The 22,101-nt window shown below is 41.2% G+C and overlaps 1 protein-coding gene across 1 annotated transcript in view; it reads left to right on the top strand.

Annotated features, from left to right (window-relative positions):
* Nucleotides 1–22,101, top strand: part of LOC132328395 (uncharacterized) — a 52,645-nt gene that overhangs the window by 14,298 nt on the left and 16,246 nt on the right. Inside the window, 19 exon segments of the mRNA XM_059848215.1 lie at nt 22–153; nt 1,200–1,240; nt 2,605–2,647; nt 3,482–3,539; nt 3,937–4,103; nt 4,220–4,306; nt 5,267–5,304; nt 7,157–7,304; nt 8,132–8,268; nt 9,225–9,447; nt 9,848–9,962; nt 11,000–11,137; nt 12,074–12,181; nt 13,370–13,561; nt 14,336–14,502; nt 15,740–15,926; nt 17,072–17,282; nt 20,915–21,050; nt 21,696–21,779. Of these exon segments, the coding sequence (XP_059704198.1) occupies nt 22–153; nt 1,200–1,240; nt 2,605–2,647; nt 3,482–3,539; nt 3,937–4,103; nt 4,220–4,306; nt 5,267–5,304; nt 7,157–7,304; nt 8,132–8,268; nt 9,225–9,447; nt 9,848–9,962; nt 11,000–11,137; nt 12,074–12,181; nt 13,370–13,561; nt 14,336–14,502; nt 15,740–15,926; nt 17,072–17,282; nt 20,915–21,050; nt 21,696–21,779 (2,412 nt within the window).

Genomic DNA, 22,101 nt, shown 5'->3' with positions numbered 1-22,101 from the left:
TCCTTCTCCCTCTATTTCCAGAATGTGCTGGAGCTCACGGTGTATGATGAGGATTTTGCTACTCCAGATGACCATCTCCTCTGTGCACTCTTTGATACTGCTAAACTTCCACTTGAAAGAACAGTGATCCTGTACTTCAAGCCCAGCCCAAATGTGAGAGCAACTAAGTAACTAAAACAACTGAGAAAACAGTGGAGAGTTACAGAACAGTTTCAAAATCTTTCTGACCCTGCCATGGATTACTTATCCCAATAATGACTGCATTAATTGCCATTCAAATTATAACCACAAAAATGTGGTTAAAAATCTGAATTTGAGAGTCTGAACTCTTCTTTGCAATGTTTTATAAATTATTAAAGACTGTAGGACTGAAACAGTGCAGTAGGTAGGGGAAGGATCTAATTGCGAGCTACCTCTGAGCAACACCAAGGCCCTACAGCTGTTGCAGGGTGAATAACATGAATATTTGTTTCACCATGTCATTTATAACCTGAGTAATTCCCATAATTCATAAACCCCTGCCCCTTTGCTTGTGTCTACTTTCCCCCCAAAAGGCAAAGATGAATTTGCCCCTGTGTGTATCCCACTATGAATGGAGGATGATTCACTCTGTTTCTCAGTTTCCCATCTATAAAATGGGAAAAATAATCTTGATTCCCTTTGAGATCTAAGGATGAGATCAGCAAAACATCTCACATACAACTTCTTGCTACCAGGGACAAATTCTGGTATCCAAACTAGGTCATTCACAATCAGCTTGTACACATCAACACTGCCTTACTTGGGGTTGCATAACAGGAATTCTGAATCACTCACTGTTCTCTGTTTATTATGGTAAAGTAATGGGTGTAAAGTATGTTTAATTTCCAAGATAATAGCCAGTACAGTAAGTCATGGCAGGACAGTGCCAGGAATAGTTGGAAGAAAAGGGTGGAATTCAGAAAATAAAGAAAGTTGCAAATTGTTTTTTTGCAGCAGCTTCACATGAAGTATAGGTTGTTTTGGTGGTATTATGAAGTCAGAAGGAGATGAGTCGGGAATCATTTAATCATCTGGCTGAATTGTTGATTCAGACCACCCAGTCTGAAGTATTTATTACAGGCTACTCATTGCAGCCAATAACTTCAATATTGCCCATCAGGGACTAGGGACAAAGCATTATGTGGCTGCTTCATTTGATATCTTCTTCTTGCTTTCAGGCCAAGGAGGAACTAGAAGTTGAATTCAAATTGGAGGTTGCGTAAGTGATAAAGAGATTGTTTTAAAAATGAAAAAATCATTATTGATTAGAAAAAACAGTATTAGAAGTCATGCTTTGAGTATTTCCCAAAAAAAGTTCCAGCCTTCTCCTACATTATTGCTGCAGTCCCCAACACCTGATGGATTAGCTTGTTCTGTAGCTTAGCTGCCCTCAATGATGCACCCACCAGTTACCCAGAGAACTTCCACATCCCTAGAAGTGTTCAAAGTCATGCTGGATGGAGCTTTGAGCAACATAGTCTAGTGCAAGTTTGTCCCTGCCCATGACAAGGGATTGGAACTAGATGAATTTTAAGATCCCTTCCAACCCAAACTATTCTATGATTTATCTACCTGGGGACATTTCAGAAGGCTTTCTGAGTGTGTGAGAATTCCTGCCTATCAATTTTTCCTTGCCCTTTTCAGGTTATATTTGACACAGTTTTAGTGTTGAAACATCCTAGTTAGGTTTTCAGTGCATCTCCAATTCTTTCAGTTTTCCCTTGCAGTACTCTTTGACCCCTAGTAATTGTGTTTTATTTCTGCTTAACACAATCACAATGGGATGGGAACTCTTGTAAGGATGTAAGGCTCCTTCTCCAGCAAGGTCAGCCTGCCACCCATGAATCACCCTTTTTGTCTGTGTTTCCACAAGATAACTAAGGCATGGCAGAAATAGAGTGACTAGCTAAGGCCAGCTCTCATACTGTTGGAGAGCCAAGGCCAGAAGTCAGGTTGCTCCACACCATCTCCTTCATTCACTTGAATGATCTGGAAAGCTTTTGGGTTTTTTTCCCATGTAATTGGTACTGGCTGCCCTGTGTCACTTTGAAACAGACTCCCCAGGGAAGTGGTCACAGCACTAAGCCTGCCAGAGTTCAGGAAACATTTGGACAATGCTCTTGGGTACATGGTGTTATTCTTGGTGTTCTCCTGTGCAGGCCAGGAGTTGAACTTGGTGTGGATCCTCATGGGTCCCTTGCAGCTCAGAATATTTGCATGCCAGCAAATACATAGAACTGTCTTCCCAACAAGGACATGCTGGTGTATCAGCTGAAATACATTTATTTCACATGTTACAGTTAGAAGAATTTGACTGCCTAACAGGAGATTCCATTATAGATGATTATGAGATTGCACTGTAAAAAAATAACTATGTTTCACATTGTTCAGCTTTGGTACAGAGATGAGTCTCCTCAGAGCAGAGCTCAGTCCATGCAAGCAAGGAAAGGAGCTTGTTAAATGCTTCCTGGGGTCCCCTCAGACTGTTGGTTTTTAAAGTGGGAAGAAAGGGCAACATCCTGGGTAAAGACGAGTGGGATTTGTTTGACTTAAAAAATCCATGTTTTTAATTTTGTTTCCCAGATCTGGTCCTCATGAAATGATTGCTAGCAATGGAGTGCTGGTGGTATGTGTCTTTCGCAAGATATTTTCTATAAGTGATTCCTCAATGTAAAGGGAAAAGGAGGGTGGGGGTCAAAGAAGCCAGTAGGCCAGTTCTTTCTCTTTTTATTTCCTTTTTTCTATTTAGATACATTCAGAATGGGACATTTTATTTACCTGTTCATTGGAGATATCCCGTTTGTCCTATACTTCCCTATTTCTGATTTTTCCTATACTTCACCACACCACACACACACAGACACACACAATTTTTCTCTGGTAGTAGTACTTCAAAAAGTGTACTGCTGTCTATCAGAACACAATGATAAAAAGGTTGTGAAGTCACTTATTAATAATCTACCCCACCCTTTCCTTCCCTTGGAGATGAGCCATGCTCTGTGGGTAAGTTCTGCATGAAAATACTGACTTGTCAAAAACACATTATGTTGAAAAAGAGTGAGCACCATAAAAAAAAAATTAACCCCCAAAATGCTAAAAGAAATGTTTCTTCAGAAAACCCTTCCTAATCCTGACTCTTGATCTCTCAGTGACATATCTTTATTTATTTCCTAGTTTAACCCTTTTTGTTTATGCTACTATCATGAAAATGGTCCTGATTTTCTTCCTTTGTATATTCCTCTCACTGTGCTCAATCTTAAGTCATTGTCACACATGCAATTCCTGCAACTCCCTCCAAAGTTTTTCCTTTTCTTTAGTCAGCAGCTAATGGGAAAAAGCCCAGAGATACAAGGGAATTCAGAACTCCAAGTTACTCCAAGCTGAGGGGTCCACAGCTCCCTATAATGAGGATGGGATGTGATGATCTTTCTCACAAAATCCTTCAATCTGTCTTTCACAGTGTCGTGAACTTTGCTGCTTGGAAGTTGAAGTGGCAGAGAAGACGAAGCAAAAATCAAGTAAGGTTATTGCTTTGTCATTGCTTTACCAGTAGTTGCATGCTTACTTATAAGAAGATGTCCCTTCCATATAATGTGTTAGTGAAATAAATAGTGCTGACAGTATTTCGTGGAGTTAATGCCAGGTAAACACATTAGGTTGTTATAGACTCCAATGACCTCATCTAGATATATGTTAACAAGGTCTATTAAATGCACAATAAAGTTGAAATCCCAGTTCTATATCACAGCAGGAATATTCAGAGTCCCCTTTCTATCAGAAAAGTATCCACTTTGCTCTTTTCCCTGTAGTGCCAGCACTTTGCCCTGGGCAAAACTATGCCACTCGCACCCCACCTTTAATCAAGCCAGCACATTTTTCTGCCTAGTCATATTGATCTTTGTTTTGCCACTTTAGAGAAAGAGCTTTCCCTGACTGTGAAGGGCTCCTTTGAGGGGACACAGGATATCGTGCTGGGCCCCAACGGAGCGGTCAGCCCAGCGTGTCCCACCGAGTTCCACTACATCAAGTACGCGGAGCCAACGCTGGATGTCATGCTGCCAAAGAAGAGGCGCTACCACCCTGTATGTTGGAGAGGCCTCAGTGGGGGAGGGATTTTGAGCGGCTCTCAAGAAAGTGGGAGGAAGGAGAGAGGGTAAACCCGTTCCTGGTTGTGTTCTAAAGCATGTTGTTTTCCCAGTGGTCCTGTAGGTACAGCACAGAGACAGGCTCCCCAGTGGTGATGCTGAACTCGCTGCCCATGGGAAGGAAAACAACCATTGCAGAGGTAAGCATCCATTCCAGGCATTGGTAATAAAGAGTTACTCAAATAGAAACCATTCCACATAAGGTTGTCCTAGATGGCCACTAAGAGTGTCAGAAACATTCTGATTCTCTATTAGACTTTGAGAAAACAGAAGCTTTGTTTCTCCAGATGTTTTCTCCACAGAGACAGGTTGTCCCTGTATTAATCTCCATTACGTGCCAGTAGCAGAGACAGAGACTTAAAGGATGTAAGAAAACACCATACTTCCTTTAGAACATCTCCCCCTGTTTACCCAAAGACTCACCGACTCCCCCTTTGCTTAGGGTCCAAACTGAAAGTTGCTCCAGGGGCACAAAATAGGAAAACATCAATAAACCTGTCCTTAGTCAACCATATATTTAAGAGGACAATATATTGAAGTATGCTAAAAATATTAGTCATAGGGTATGTATTTTAAATAATATAATGAGAATATTTATTTAAAAGAGCCATTAAGATATCCTCTCAGAACAAAGCACATTTTATAACTTAATATGAAGATTGAAATAATGATTTTTAAGAGAGGATAAAGTCTGGGCAGAAGCAAACGCAGACTTTGAGTCTCTTCACTGTGAGACTATGCCAGGATGTCAAAGATGTGCTGTGTACAAGAGCGTGAAGAATGGAAAACACACAAAAATGGCAATTGGGGATGCTGCAGAAAGCTTATGAGTTGTACAGGAAATGGGACCTATTGTGTGAGCCTCAGAAACCTCTTATACCAGGCTGCTTAATGACTTCTTCAGCCTGGGAGGATTTAGGATCTGTAGGTAGGGATGTTCCACTAACGATGAGTGAATGCTATTGGAAATATATGCCAAGATCACAGACATTTAAGTTGTGATTGCATGACCTTCCTGGGTTATAAATCAAGCTCTGGCCCCAAGACAAAAAGGGAAAATAGAATATTTAAAATTTAAAAATTACATTCTTGCTTTCCAGGAGAAAAGATTTGACTTGAATGTGACAGCAAAAACTTGGTAAGAGATTTTGTTTTATTCCTTTATAGTTAGTTCATTGATTTTGATATTGTTTTAGTCACATGGAAATGACACAAGCATTCTCAGTCTGAAAACTAGAATGTGTTTATAATAAAACATAAAATACATGCATAATATATAATACATAATTAGCCTTAGGAAGATTTGGCTTCAATCCGTCGATAAAGCATTAAATAAACATGTGTTTATTTCAGCATTCTCCCTTTCCTTTAGACCACAGAATATTTTCTTTTTTCTATGTGAGTCTCTGAAATTCACAAAAATAACAAAACTATATGACAATGACAAAAAAAGAATAGTCGGATGTAAACATTTAGTTTAATCAGGAATTAAGAATTATTTTTTTGCTTTACTATCAATATTCAGTGGGGATGAACCTTGTCTTCTGTTAAGTCCAGATATACTATCTATTGAGTAGAAACTAAGGTAAACAGGTTAACCTGTGTTTTGACATCTGTAGACATGCTCCTTACTACTCATCAGTAAACATGGAGATACTTCAGGTTATCCATAGCTATATGGAACACATACAACTGGCAAACTGGTGTTTTTGTGTGTATGTCTGACTAAGAAATAAAAGGAAAAGAATAATTCTGAATTCAAACACAGTTTTCTGTCATTAATTTCAAAACAACAAGTGGTCAATGATAACAGGAAAATCAATGTTATACGCAACAGGAAAAACAACTTTTTCTTATTTATTTTATTTTCAGAGAACTTCAGAAACAGTTTGTTTAGATCTTGATTTACAATAGAAACTGGCTTTTGCAGCTCCACCTAACTCAATTCCCATTGTGTGAATTAATTTACAAATAAGGTTATAATAGTTTATCCAAACTTGATTTTATCCAAATCTGGTGATGGAGAAAGCTCATAATTAAATTTCTTTACTAGTTTCATAGACATTATGGAACCAGTAGAAGAGGGAGGTTCTGTCACTGGAAGAAAAAGCAAACCCCTGGCACTTGGCAATGTAGCTCTGACCTGACCATGACCATCTCTTGCCTATTGATGTCTTGTAGGAGCAGGACAGGAAGAACCAGGAGGGAGATTAGTGAGTAGAAGAGCAAAAAAGCCCAGGGAAATAAACTACAATTGTGGGGCCTTAAGCAATGACTTACTCAATTTCAAAATATACTCCAGTGAAATCTTCCTCTGGGAGAAGATGTGCCTTGCAATTTTTGAGTCAAGGTTGATGTGGAATAGAACTTCTAGCGTTGGCCCCTGAAACAGCCTGTGCACGTGTAGACACAACAGAGCAGCAGGTGAATCCTGCTGCTCCCAGTGACCCTTCTCTGCCCACCCAGGGGCTGGATGTCACCGAGGTCTCTCCAGCAAGCTGGGCTCCGCGGCCACCCTCCCCAGGGCGCTCACCGCTAGAGGGGGGTGCGTTCCCACTCCAGCTCCTCAAAAGGGGAATTTTCATTCACATTGAATATGCCAGCCTTTGAAAATTGGGCGTCATTTTCAGATTTTCAATGAGAAAATAACCTGTGAAATGGGAATTGATACTTTCACTTTCGGCCATTTCCATGGATTTTCTAAACTTGTCAATCTTTTAGTTGTAGAATATTTATTTAAATATTTTTTATTTGTAAATAGTATACATTGTTTCTTCCAATTAGCAATAATTAGGAATAATGCCACTAGTTAGTCTTACTAATTGACATGCGCTTCATACTTTTAAAAATAGTAAAATTATTCTCTCTTGCTCCTGTCATGTTGCATCATCCTGTTTGAAGGGAAGGGTGCTGTAGATTATCTTTGATCACTGTCCTAAGATTGATATGGGTGTGTTAATATTTAATATGTGTGTCTGTTTTTATCTTAGTAATTGTTCATGCCACCAAGACCTGGACATGCGCTTTGGGTTTAACTTATGTTCTGAAGAGAAGGCTTTCCTGGGCAAAAGAAAGAGATATGTAGCAAGCGCTCTCAAAAATGTTTTTCACCTACCACATGATCTGCAGGATCAAGAAGTACGTGTGTGCTGAGGGGATAGAACTTGAATCTCTAGTGTTTTCATGTACTTCTGTGAATGAGGGGTCAGAAAACAGGGCACTCCTACCTGTTGTGCAGGTACCAGCTGGTGCATGTGTCTTAAGTACATTTGCTTCTGCTGCCAAGGCTTGTTATTGAAGACACCAGGTGCAGTCACCATCCTTCATTACTATCAATTTGGAATTTTTCATAGTTGAGGTGTGTTCATTCCTGCCAGGCTGAGCTGTCACTGCCTTGGTTCAGAAATACTGTATACGTTCCACAGCAGAGATTTTTTTCCCCTTATTCCAGTTTCACTACTTTGTGAGAGTTTTGGACAAAGATCTTTAAGTGCTTCTTATATCTTCTGTTTCTTGTGGTTTTGAAATTCCTCAAAATAATGCAATTTATTTTAAAATAACTTCAAGATCCTGAAGAATAGCAGCATTGCTGAGGGTAGCTAAACAGTAGCTGTGAATGGAGTGTATTTCTTCATGGGATTTGCATGCAGATTTTCATACAGAAGTAGTCAATGTGTGAAATAAGAGTGGTGGATAATACATTACTGCTTCCACAGAAGCTTTCTTCTTGTTCATCTGTGCCTGTATTTGCCTTAGAGATGAGCAAGAGCCCAAGTTTGTCCAAAGGGGAGAAAGTGGCAGTAGCAGTTATTGCTGAGTTTTGGAGTCTTTCCTTCTGAAAAGGGACCTGGGCTCTGAGATCAGGACCTGGGCTGATGGTCACCTGTGGTGACCAGACCCCATGGCAGTGTGGGCTGCAATGTTGAATGCTGTCAGTGTGACTGTCCCATCCCTCTGCCCAACAGGTGCCCATCGTGGCTATCATCACGACAGGCGGAGGACTGAAGTCAATGACAGGCTTGTATGGCAGCCTCATGGGACTCAAGAAGTTAAATCTCCTGGACTGTATAACATACATCAGCGGGCTGTCTGGCACCACCTGGTAAGCCAGCTCGAGCAGGAGGCCTGACCAGCCCCTCTGAGGGTCACACTGCTGCAGAGAGTAGCTTCTAAAAGCAGACAAGATCAGGAGATTTTCTTCAACCATCACATAAACAAGTTTCTCAGTAACAGGCCATTAAGTACTAGCTTGATTTAGTGCATGCTTTTTTCTATGAGCAGCTCTTTACTGTGCTTATCAGCTCCACATGTGCAGGAGTTAAATGTGCTTATGACAATTACACTCATCAAGATGCTTTCTAGCATGTAGGATGTAACTGTGGATGCCCATAGCATCATGCCTCTTCCTTTCTCCACTGAATCCCAGCTATTGTGGTCCCATTAGCTTCTGATATTGCCTGTGATTTCTAGCTGGAAAAAACTGCTGGACAGTGCACACTGATCACTGCAACCTGCCAGTTTTGTGTTTCCCTGGGCAGTGTTATTCCTTGCTTACACACCTACAGCTCCCTAATGTCTGATTGTCCCATGCAGAGGAGGTTGGTAAAACAGAGGTTGATGTTAAAATAAAGCATAGTGATAATCATAAGATTAACACTAAGTGAATCAAGGCAGGAGACAGCAGCTAATATGAATGAATTCAAGGTTCTGAAAAACAAGAAAAGAAAATTTATTATAATTTTCTGCCTAATTGGTGCTTCACAAATATATCTATGTTCACACTTAGCAGTTTTATCCCTTAAGCTTCTGCCAGTACTGCTTTAAAAAAAAAAAAAAAAAAGGTTAAGAACATAAAAAACCCCACCTCCTTCCTCAGTGCCATTTTTAGAAACAGTCATAGAAACTCTGAAGTGTTCATTCTGCTGGATGGAGCAGCTAAACCAGAGTGTGTGTGAGCAGAAGGGAATCCCTAAATGTAAACCTCTGTTCTGAAAGTACAAAATTTCCAGTCTTTGTTTGCTCCTTTTAACTTCTGCTGTCTGCATTGTCTTTCTCCAGGACCATGGCCAACTTATACAGAGATGCCTACTGGTCACAGAAGGACCTGGACTCACACATTGGTGAAGCCCAAAAACAAGCAACAAAATGCAAGATGGGCTGTTTCTCGATGGATCGCATGAAGTACTACAACAAGCAGCTTTGCCAGCGGAAAGAAGAGGGATACAGGACATCATTTATAGATCTTTGGGGTCTCATGATTGAGTACTTACTAAATGATGGGGTATGATGTCCATTCCATTTCTTAAAGAACCGTCGGTTTTTCTCTTAGTGGATGGAGAGGAAACTAGGCCATCATTTAAGAGAATCTACCTCAAAGCAGAGGGGAATTCTCTGTGTTAACAAAATAGCACATTGTAGTGGTTTTGGTTCGCCCAGTCATAGACGTGTGCAGAAATAGTTGTCTCTCTCCTAATCTTTCTGTGAATCCATGCACAAAGCCAGGCTGGAACCTGGGAGCCTGCTCTATGATGGTTGATGGGGGTACCTGCAGTGGTTTGTGTGGTGGAGCTGCCAGGGTGTGTCCTGCATGCGGGGGGTGGAGCTGCCCAGCTCCTCCCACACCAGGGCCGATGAATTCACCATGTGTTCCTCTCATGTTAACACTTTTTCTTCCAAACCAGAAAGACCCCCACAAGCTCTCAGATCAGCAAGAAGCACTGTGTGATGGCCAGAACCCACTGCCCATCTATGTGTCAGTCTGTGTCCGGGACAGTTACAGCACCAATGATTTCAAAGGTAAGGATGTTGTTTCAGATCCTCCGAGGCTAAAATTGGCAGCTGAATTCCTGACACCATTCTTCTCTTCTTGGTAGCACTTGGAGAAAACAGTCTTGATGTGTTAGTTGTTATTTGGAGAAATAACCATCACCCCCATACCTTACAATTTTAATACAAGAGCAGCATTTCCCTGTCTCAACATGCACAGTAGAAAATGTGGCCAGAAAGCCATTTTGAGAAATTATCCAATAACTGCTTTTTCACAATGGCCGGTTATTTTTTCAGTATGAAGAATGACCATGGTTATGGTGGAGTTTGGGAAGGCTCCCAACTGAATCTGTTGCTTTTCTCGTTGTTTTGTTTGTTTGTGTTTCTTTCCTATGGAGGATCAGAAGAAGGAGAAGGGGAAGAGAAAAATTCAGATCAAATTTTTTATTGTTGAGTCAAGAAAATGAACTGTTTCTGAAATGAAAATGAAATTACAGTTCATGACATTTCTGTCCCAGTTTTCACTCACGCTGCAGTTATATCAGACAACTGCACTTCACTTGGAGAGGATATCCAAGAAAGTCAAGAACTAGTTCTGTTTCCATTTGTACCACACAGAGAGAGTATAATTGGTCTCTTACAGAAAAAATAATTTCTGAGGAGCTGTGTATCCACCTTTGTACACAAACAATTATTTAAGGAAGATAAGTTTACTGTATTGGTGAAGTGCTGGTCACCTGGACATGGTGTGCTGAAGGTCAGGGCAAAACTACCTAGGTGCTGGAAAACCCTGGACTGGTGTGTGCACACTGGGTGTGCAAGGCTGGAGCCTTGCCATGTGTGCCACTTGTGCCACCAGCAGCACCACCATGACCAGCACAACTGCTCCTGCCTCCTCATCACCACCGTGCCCAAGCTCAGATGCCTCCCTGGAGATCTGCGTTTGAGAGTGAGGCTTTGCAAAGGCAGCATATTAAACGTAACTCAGACCAATGTCTGCCCAAGCTTCCCCTCTCCCCACACCTGTCTGGGAGCCCTCTGAGTGTCCCATTGTGGCTGTATTGCAGAGTGGGTGGAGTTCACTCCCTACGAGGTGGGACTGCTGAAGTACGGCGCGTTTGTTCGCACGGAGCACTTCGGAAGCGAGTTCTTCATGGGCCGCATGTTAAAAAAGCTCCCCGAATCCCGCATCTGCTACCTTCAAGGTGATGTATGGTGGTGTCCTGGCACAGAGGCACTTTGGAGGGGTGCAATGCTGTTAACCCGTGGGCAGATAGTTCTGTCCTAACATGCTGAACACTGCCTGCTGGGAAATGGGAGTGGTAGCTTATCCAAAAGAATATAGTAAAAAAACACGCATCTTTTTTTAGTTTCTTGTCACTGTCTTGGTAGATGAGTTGTCTGTGTCTTAGAGATTAAATACATGAAGATCCTTTATTCTTTCATTGTAATAGCTTCCACTTTTTTGCTTATTCTTCTGATCCCTCTCTGAATGCACTCCAACCTAAGTCCAATTGTGATAGTCAGGTTCAAATTTACAATGACTGGTGATATAGTGGCACTCTGTTTTGTCAACAAAGCCACCAGTGCCCCTGTGGTGAGGCAGAGAGGGGTAATCCTAGATGGAGAAAAGAGTGCACAGTGGAGCTGGAGCCCACTGCATGTGTGAGCGTTTACAAACTGTGATGTGAGATCTTGTCTTACAAACAAACATCTGAAAAGCTAGTTCATCCCCTTGTGAAACAATTCAGGGTGTTTGAAAGAGTTACTGATCAGAGTAAGTACAGAAAAAGACAAGCTGGAGAAAGGAAGAGGGGGATGGAAATTATGTGATTGTGGTGTATGTGTTATCTGAATTCTCTGTTTTGCCTCTTGAGCAAATGTGTCTCTTTTCCTCCTTAACTCCTCACACTCTTTGCTCTCTTTACCATGTTTCAGAGCCATGTAGTAGGATAGGCACAAAGTTGGTGGTAGCATGATGTGAATCAATGACATAGAAAGTTAAGAGGAATTTAATAGCATAGAAGTTTAGAAATATTTGCATTAAACCCATTAAAAAATTAAGCCAGGAGGTCAAAATAGAAGGAAGAGGGTGTTTTCTTGTTAAAATATGTCCTTGTGTTCACCAATTCCTTTTACAGGTATGTGGAGCAGTATATTTTCTGTGAACCTTTTGCAAATATGGGGACTGTCCCACAGTTCAGAGGACTTCTGGAAGAGATGGACACAAGACAGAATAGATGAAGTTGGTGAGAAATTACTAAGCCTTTCATTTATGGTTATTTATTTTCCTGTGTGGCTTTTGGCATCATCTTGTCAGCTTTGCTGAAGCTGGCATCATAGGATCTTACTAAGAGATAGTGACTTCACCTCACACTGAATAGTGTAAGAGGAAGAGGGTAATCAGGGAAAAGCTGCTGTAATTGCAACATTTCCTAAAGCTCTACTGGTTCCTTCAGAGGAAGTTTTAGAGGGGTCAGACATTTCTCAGGAATTGTTCTGGCATTGCAGCTCTCACTTAGCTATACAGAACCAAGAACCAACAGCAGAGAATATGGTACTTTTTACTGCCTATGAGGAGAATAAACCTTAATATCAACTGGTTAATCAATGTTTCCTGGGTTTTTATTTTATCACTCAATACAGTAATTACCGCATTGTATTCATACTGACACAAAGATAAACGAGGCCCAGAAGGTATTTTCTGAAGCAATACAGAAACTGTGATTTTATTGCTAAATCACTCGATATGATAGTAACTATAATTACAGACATCCTGAAAAATACAGAAATACAATGTGCAATCGTGGAAACCACCAAGTCTCTCCTGCTCTACTGTCAGCCTCTCAGGCTGGCAAAGCACATTGTCATTGCTGGAAACCACACCTTGTGCCATATTTCTGCTTTTCACCCATGAGCCATCTACCCACCCCTTAAACTATCCACAGTGTCTGAATATGAATGTATGCCCCAGGTTTTCCTGGGGTGCTCTCACTCTGCTGATTAAGCATAAGCTCATGTAGCCATGAGTGATTATTGGGTTGCAGCTGTCACTGTTGCAATGGACCCTGTGGTTTTTGTTGTTGCCTGACTGAGCAGTAGCATATTCATCAGCCCCATTTTCTCCATGCTTGCATCTGTTTCATGTTATCTTCCTGTGACAATATTTAAGTTCTGACAGAAGATTGTCTGATTTGCCTAATTTCCTTAAGGTATCCTTTTTCCACAACTAAATAGTGTTTCTGATTAACTCTCTTCAGCCCAAAGCTCAAGACCATCAGCAGAGCTTTGTCCAGCAGCCATTCCTTTCCCTCAGAAGAGTTTGTGTGTGTTTAGGGAATCATCCCAGAATAGCCCCTGAGAACTCCTTTGTACCAGGGCAGCCAGAAAGGAACATAAGTAACCAAGCAGTTACCAGTTTTTCTCCCCTGCTCTAGATGAAGACCCGGTGCTGCCCACAAGACCCCACGAGCTGAGGACCCGCATGTACACCCCCCCTGGCCCCCTGTCCAGCGCCCTTCGGGGAGCACTGACCGACCGCTTCTCCGTGGCCCAGCACCACAACTTCCTCAAGGGCTACCAGCTGCATAACAACTACATGGAGAACGAGCACTTCTGTCGCTGGAAAGGTGATGGCGACTCGTGTCCAACTGGCATCCTTTGCAGGGAGTTCGGGGGGTGGGGAAAATAGGAAAGAAGCCTGTCAGACTTGGCAGGGGATAAAAATCCTCCCAAGAGAACATTTATTTTCTGAATAGAGAGAAGACACTAAGACTTCAGTGTTGTCAGGTACTGAATACTTAATGTTTGTATTTGTTTGCTTCAGCTGAGACCTCTGCAGTCCAGACTGAGGCGGTAGACTTGAAGGTGACAGAACCAAATTTGAAGTGGCAGACAGCAGAGTGAACATAGGAGAGAGTTTAATTTGGCAAGATTATACTTCTAAATTCAGATGCAACTGAAATATCCAACAAAATATCACCTGTGAGAGAAAACTGGAAATGAATGGGGATTTCTATTCCAAAGAAGAGGGGACTGAGTGGGAAGCAGAAGTCCAAATGTATAAAGGGTTGAAAACACTTTGTTCTCCAAAACAATGACAAATAGAAGATGAAACAATGACTGAAATTAAGCAAGGCAGATTTAAGTTAATTATTAGACGTAGCTTATTGGCACTAATGGATGTGCCATGTTAATGCAGTATATTGCCTGGAAACTCAACACTGATTTTTCAGAACAGGAACTTAGGTGTTTTGCAGTCGTTCTCATGCCTGTTTGATGATCTAGTAGTGTGGCAATGAAATTAAATCAGGCCTCTGGAATGGTCAGTTGCACCTTACACTTCTTTGTCCAGTCGAAATATCCACAGATCTATTCTTATTCAAAAAATATTTTCATTTTAGACACTGTGTTAGACTCACGTCCCAATCAGCTGATGCAAAATCCTGATCAGCTGGGCATGATAGATGCTGGATTTTTCATCAATACCAGCAGTGCGCCACTTTTAAGGCCACAGAGGGAAGTGGATGTCATCATCTATCTAAGTTATACTACTGGATCACATACGTCGGTAAGGATGTTCTTGTTACCATGTGTTGTGTCTCCTTTTACTTGTAAATGCCCAGCCTGAAGCATCCAGAGCTGCTGGTTTTTTCAGCTGTTTGGTTTATAACACCTGCATTCCCCTATATTTTTCGCTGTAGTGATTAATACTGGTCCTATTTCTTCCTGCCATTCCTGGACTCTTTCTTGCTGGTTTATGAACATGTTGAATTATTCAGGGGAGTGCCAGCATGGTCTTTTCTACAGTAATGGGAGGAACCTCTTCTGCTTTAGACTGAGTCAAGCAGGCTTCCAGAATGTGCACAGGAATATTCATAAAGATGAGGAAGTTATTTCTTCTGACTTAAGTTAGAATATAAAAAGGGTTGATTGAAATTAGCAGCAGATCCTTTCTGGGCTGAAAAATAAGACACTACAAGTTAAATTCAGTGATGAGCATCTTCCTGCAGAAAAATTAGCTTTATCTCCATTTTGTGGAGATAAAGCTAATTAGCTGTCTATAAGAGCTGGCAGAAAAAAAGTTTGGATCTTTTACCCATCTATATGTTGGATGAGACAGATGTAATGAAGTTTTATTTCAGCCTCATTCATTGTCTAGATAAAACTTATAAAAAAAGGCTGCTACAATTTTAAGTACTTTAGTAGAAACCTTTTTCTGCTTGATAGTGTTTGCAGTTAGATGGTGCAGAGTAAATAATAGAGTGCATATTATTACGTGATCTTTTATTAAATATTTCAGGGAAAATATATAGCATAGCCTAATATCTCTGATTTTCTCAGTAAAATATTAATCTCAATTAACACTGTGCCATAATGACTGCACAGGCAGAGATAAAATTGCACATTCAAACTTAACTTTCTTATCTCCTGGCTTCCAAGCACATAAGATACCTGAAACATTTTCTTGCTGGGATTTCCTTCTCTGGTTAATTCTATGCAATGTATTAACACAGGCTCTTTAATTTGCTAAAACTAATGTTTTACCCTAAACTTCTGCAAATTCCTTTAATTTTTTTAAAAAAGCTGTGCCCTGAATGAATTCTTTAATTCTGAAGTTGTGTTTGTTTACAGCTTGTGATTAGCAATGTAGTAACTATGTGTGGTAATTATATATAGAGTAACTCTTTGATAAGACAGAACTCACCCTATGGGTCTGAGTCACTAAACCTTAATAGCAGATGACAATTTGGGGCCTTTGGACAATTAAGTTGATTTCAGTGCTGACCATTTTTGTGATCCTCCAGTCTCTAGATAAGGCATGTAAATACTACTCAGAGCAGAAAATCCCATTCCCAACAATTTCTTTGACTGATGAAGATAAGAAAAATCTGAAGGAGTGCTACGTCTTCCAAGATTCAGATTTGCCAGGATGTCCGATTGTGATTTTTCTTCCCCTTGTGAATGATACCTTCCAAGAGTACAAAGCACCTGGTAAGTTCCAGTGGAAATTTCCAGGGGCAAATCATTAAACAAAAGACACCACTGCTTCCCTGACTCAGACAGAGACTTCTCCTTTGCTGCTGGCTGTCTTTGCTCACTGGGTTCATGGGGGAGCACTTTAGCTAATTAAACTTGTTTTCCCCATCCCTGTCAAAGCTATTATGTTCACTCATATCTTCCTTGTGGCCTTAAGAGAACCAGCTCAGCCTGTGTCTGCTGGATGGTGTCTACCTTCACCTCTCTCCCATTTGTTCCTTGAAATGGTCCTACCCAATTACAATAGTTTTTTTCCTGTGAAAGGTATAGCTCTCTCATATTATTTCCCACTGTATATGTTGTCTATTGTTCAGGTTTTAATTCTACCCTTGAGGAACCATAGTGTTACATATGAGAGGTGGGGGAGAAAGAGCCTGGCTTTCAGGCTGAAGTCCTGTAAGGTTAAGATAAGTGTGTCTCATTTTGGTACAGCATCAGCCCAGGAGTCATTTTACTGACTGTGCTGTGTTCAGGGCCTGTCACTCCTTTTCTGCCTGGTCATCTGCTTTGTACTCCTCTTCTTTACTGCAGGTTACTAGGATGCATTTGCTCTGCTCCTTGGTAGCAGGGAGGTTAAGACCAAAATACTGCTGTTGTGGAATTTGTGTGACACAAAAATCAGAAAGGCAGAGATGGGTACTGGTGGCAGGTGCCCTGGACCTTATTCAGCATTGAAGGAACTCTCAGTTTCCACATGTTTTTATTGCTCCTTTCTCACTTAAATTCTATTCTCTTACTAGCAATTAATCTTCCTTGGCTGAGGTTCATAGAAATCCCAGCTGCCGTGCTTGGAAAGTGGCTTTTGGAGTGCCCTTTCAGGCTGACATCCTTGCCTGATCCATGGCTTTAATGAGAATATGTTTCTGAGTAAGCTGTAGATGAACATGGTGATGCCATCCCTCACTTCTTCCTTGTGCCCTCCTTACTTCAGACTCACAATGTTCTCTTGACTAGGGTGGTGATATATGACCTGCATTGTTTGCCTTTAAATCCTATGAATTTTCTTCAGGGGAAGAGTCCTGCTCTGTGACACTTTACAGACACTTTGACAGTGGTTAAGATAAACATCACATCACAGCAACAACAACTCTCTCCCTCAGGTGTCAAGCGCTGTTGCTCAGAGATGGAGGAAGGCCAGCTGGATTTGACCAGCTCCTGTTCCCCCTACTGCATGTTCTCGGTCAGATACACCGATGACAACTACCGCAAGCTGCTGAATCTCAGCGAGTACAACATCCTCAACAACTCGCAGATGATTATGCAGGCCTTGCAGACAGCGATGCAAAGGAGAAGGCAGAAGATGTGCTGATTGCCCATCCAACTGCTCTTATCTTCTCAGAGGAGTTTTTCGTGCTCTAGGACCCAGAAGGGACATAGCTTTCTCAAACACTGGCCATTCTGCACTACAGAAACCACCCTAGCTGGTGCAGTGGTTTGCTGGGGTTTTTCCATTCCCAAGAAGTGGTCTCTATAAGCAAAGACATTGTGTGGGAAATTTTTACTTACGTTTTGTTCCATAAATTAAGATTGTCTCTAGAACACTCTTTGCCTAAAATACTTGTTAGATTTTTTTAAATAGCGTGATTTTAAGCCTAACTTATTATAATATTTGACATAAAGGAAAATAATTTTTTATCGCCACAGTGCTACAGTTATACAACACAGCCAACATACCTACAGGCCATAAGAAGGGAGTATAAACTTCTGCTCCCACAATTCTGCTGTGTGGACACAAGGTACAACCAGCCCTGGAAAACAAAGAGAACCTGAGACACAGCTGGAAGCTGGTATTGGATCTCTGGGTCAGCTCTGTTTTGCAAGTGTCCCAAAGAGCAGCCACGGAGGCTGGAAATGTAAAGAGGGACAAGTGTGTGCACACAGCCAGCCCCACGATTTGCATCCACATTCTGGGCTCTCATGGGCTGTGAATGAATCATATGTGATGGGAAGGAGAAACTTAGGAGGAAGTGGTGTAAGACTTTTCACTTTTTTTTTTTTTTTTTAAAGCAAAGGGTGTAATTTGGGCGCATCAAAATTCCCTGTTGATTTATGTCAGTTTTGAATTGGTTTGTACTGAGACAATATATAAAATCTAACACTTCAATTTGAAGCTTTCAAAATAAAACACCCTGGATCTTGTTTTCCCTGTTGAGTTGCTTCTCATAATAAAATACCATTCTTAAATCAAAAAGAGAAAGTACTTGAAAATATTTTACTTCCAATAGACAGTGAAAACTTTACTCAGTGTAACAGTTTAGGTCATATGCCTATAAAAAAAACCCTCTTATTTGTTCTTATTTGTTGAGTTCTGCCTGTACAAACTGGGTAAAAGTGACTCAGAAGTCTGAAACAACTAAGACCATCTGAAAATAATCTGAAGACCATGCATGGGATCTAGCACAAAAATACCAATTACATTTGTTGTGGGTTGCATTTTTAAACTTACTTCCTTTTACCTTTTATTGAAAGTGCCTTTTTAAAAAATGTTCTGAACTGTGCTGAGGGTGAGCTGTAAAAATTATAAATCCATAACAACTTTTGCATTCCAGGAGCAAGTCAAATTGAAAGCACACTTTATTAATAAGTTTTGTGTCCTAAAGACAACTGGGAAAATTGTGAACAAAGAGTCTATTCAGTCAGAAAAAAAGGTCTATCAACTACATATTATAATGTGGGACTAAAATAAACCAGGGAAAATGCTTGGGTAAGTTGAAACATTTCATGTTAATATTTTACAAAACATCTTTGTTTTGAAACATAACTTCTTTTTAATAGACTGCCTACCTCGTCAGCCCAGGGAACCCAACCTGAAAATAACAGGGTTCATTCACAGCCAAATAACATGTTTGGCTCATTACAAAATGACACTCTGAGGATTTTCATTTTAGCAAGGAGTGATGACAAATTATCTTTACAAATTGGTTCACAATGACTTTTCCAACATTTTATTCATTTATTATGTCAAAACAAAACTTACATTTTTGTGCAACTGTAGCCCAATATTGCCAGCCTAAAGATCATGGTGTAAATATTAGCATTTGAAACGTGTCAGGATTTGAACAACTATGCACTTTTTTTTTTGTTGTTATGTGGTAGTTTTACTAGTCATAGTCAGAAATATAATGCTCTGCATATAATCCTGGAAATTGCCTTCATTTTTACCTGAAAACCCTGTTGTGAAAAAGTAAACACAGATTTTAGCCATAAACTCTTGCCGCCTCCAGTTCTGAAGAAATGTTATTTTCATGCAAAAATTTTGTGTATACAGTACAGGACAATAAAGGCTTGTTTGCAAAATGAAAATTCTGCCTTGCTCCACATATTCAGGCATTTCAGTAATATGCTTCAGGTTCACAGTGTGAACATTCCTTGTTCCTGGAAAACAAAACTGTTTTTATCTCTGCAAAGAGCATACCAAATACTTGCTGTGAGCATCATGGATAAAGGAATGTCTCAGAGACAGATTGCAGGAGTATGGAGTGAACCACGGTCCCTCCCTTGTGCAAAGGCTGTCTCTAACATGAATTGCAAATGCTGTCCATGAAAATGAGAGTTTTTGGCCACTGGCACTGTGGGAGTGAGACCCTCAGAGGTGCAGTTCTGGTAAACAGGTTTGCTCTCCGAGGAGATGTTACAGTAAAGCGCTGTCTTTAAACATGACCGACGTGCCAATGCTGCTAATTTTCTGTGACCTAATGAAAAATGCATTTCATCAAGCTAGAGCATTGAGCTGGCACCCAGAGGAAACATGCCATGTGTGTAGACACAACAACCCTTCACAGCATCACAAAATACTGTACCCCATGGCAAAAATTTATTCTGCCAAGTTGGCTGTGATGACTGTTGGTGTTATTTTGCATGGGAATGTGCAAAGGGGACCTGTGCTGGCTGGTGGCAATGTTTGACCAGTAAGCTCAAGAATGCTCAGGGAATGAGCATCTTTTTGCTCAGAGAAGATGTACTGGGGAAGCAGGGAAGCCATCCCTTTCCCCAGAAAGTTTGATCTGTTATGATCCCTTGATGATGCATCAGTCTTTGGCTGCCTTTTCTAATCCTCTTCCAGTGAGCTGTGAGCCGTGCCAGTTTCAATGGCACAGACAACAGCAGTGTGTGGACAGGGGCAGGTGTCCTGCCCCAGCAGTGGTGCCACAGTTGTGCCAAGGACTTTGGGGAGGGCAGCATGAGGTCAGGGCTGAGTTTTGCATCTGGCTGGCAGGTTTCATTGGGTCAGACACAGGCACTTAAATGCAGCTAGTTTGCAGCCAGAGTCAGTTTGAGCTAGAAACGGTGCAGAAGTATTCATGGGTGTGGAACTAAGCTAAGGAAAGTCATTGCTTCAGGACTCTACATCTAAACACAAAAATAATAATAGCAAGCCATAGGAAAGGAGAGGGAAGGAATACAATGACTTGAGGAGAGAAGCAGCCCTGCTGAACCTTGGCTGAGTAGATAGAAACCACTGTATGAGTGTACTGCTCTGCATGCCTAGACCTGGGATTGTAGGGACATGTGGTTCAGAAAGCCTTAAACTGTTTTTTGCAGTAACCAGATTAGTCTGAGAGCAATAGTGTTCTTTTTTTTTCTCATTAGCTGTTTTATTGTATCTGCTTATTGTCATAGATAACCTAAATTCAATTTATTAACTGTTGCTGTATCTTATTGTAGATTATATGTTTCTATGGGCTTTGAGATCTTGTTAAGTTGAAATTTCAGTGCTCAGGTAAGAGGGCACCCTTCTCTTATGTTTAGTTTTAAACCTGTCATTGGCCAGTATAGAGCAAAGTGACTCAAACACAATACTTCCACCTGCTGTATGGGCAAAGGTATTTTTTCCTACTTTTTTGACCACAGGATTCAACTTCCTACCATAAGAAAATGGGAGGGGAGTAACTGGTTTTAAGAAACCAGTCAGAGGTGGGGCTCTGAGTCAGTTTATAAAGTAGTTGCTCACCTGCACCTGGGACATTTGAACCATTGGTGTCTGTGGAAGCTGGGAGATGTGAGATTGCATTGCCACAGATAACACTGGACGTGTGTGTGAACACGACCAGAATGGACCAAGATGACATTTTGTCTCAGGTAAGGAGGGTGCAGAGCGAAGCAAGGTATCTGGGATCTCAAGTGGTTGTGCTGCAAGTAGTGCAAAGATGATACTACTTTCTTGACTTACCATTGACTATAATGACTCTCTGCAGGATGAAGAAGTCAAGGCTTCCAGACCTCAATATTGAAACTTTTAAAGTTACAGTAAACCATAGAAAGAAAAACTACTTGGGGAGTAAGAGCTTGTTTACAATTAGAGCATTTTGAATATTTAGGGGGTTTATAAATTTGAGAGACACCATATATGCAACTTTAGAAGAAGTATTAAGTAACACAGAGGTGTACTTCAAGATGAAAGATTAATAACAGGGTGTGTTTATGGGAGACAGGTTTGCTGTTCCTTTAACAGCCAGGGCCAGAAGCTGCTTCCCCTCCCCGTGTGTCAGGAAGGGCGGGCCTTACCTGGCTGCTACGCCTCTGCTCAGGTCTAGTGGGGCAAGCACAGCCCGGGCTGTGGCACCGGGCACCGCAGGAAAGCTCGGGTCCTGCCAAGGCTCTACAGCCAGCACTGACCATGGGCTCCCTGTCCCTGTGGCTCTGAAGTTCTCAATTCCCAAAGAGGATTGCCTTTAAGAGAAATGATGTTTTTTTCAGGGATAACATTGGCCCTTCTTGTTCCAGGAGCTAATGACTCAAACCTCTCATCAAGGAGACGGAGCTATGCAGCTGAATCCTGATGGGAAGCAGTGGACTTCTCTTACAAAGGTACTGCAAAGGAGAGTTTCAAAAGGAAACTGTAAAGGGGACTTTCCTGATGGGTGGAGGCTGGGTGAAAGCAGATAGGGTTCAGCATCTGCCAAACAATGTAATTAGCTACTGTAACCCATTCAGTTCCCTCCATGAAACTCTGTCCCACTTATGACTTTGATCATTCTACTTACATAGTCTTGCTTCATGTTAAATTCCTAGTGTGGCTTCCTGTCCTTGGCACATCGGGAACAATGTCTGTTTAAAAAGACAGATATCTTTAAAAGGATGGGTTTCAACAGGCTTTCTCTGTACATGTCTTGCTAAAGCACAAGGACAA

This window comes from Haemorhous mexicanus, chromosome 6, assembly GCF_027477595.1.
Source record: "Haemorhous mexicanus isolate bHaeMex1 chromosome 6, bHaeMex1.pri, whole genome shotgun sequence".
In the NCBI taxonomy this organism is placed as follows: domain Eukaryota; kingdom Metazoa; phylum Chordata; class Aves; order Passeriformes; family Fringillidae; genus Haemorhous; species Haemorhous mexicanus.
Note: the sequence above shows the minus strand (reverse complement) of the source record. Positions and strands in the feature narration are given on the sequence as shown.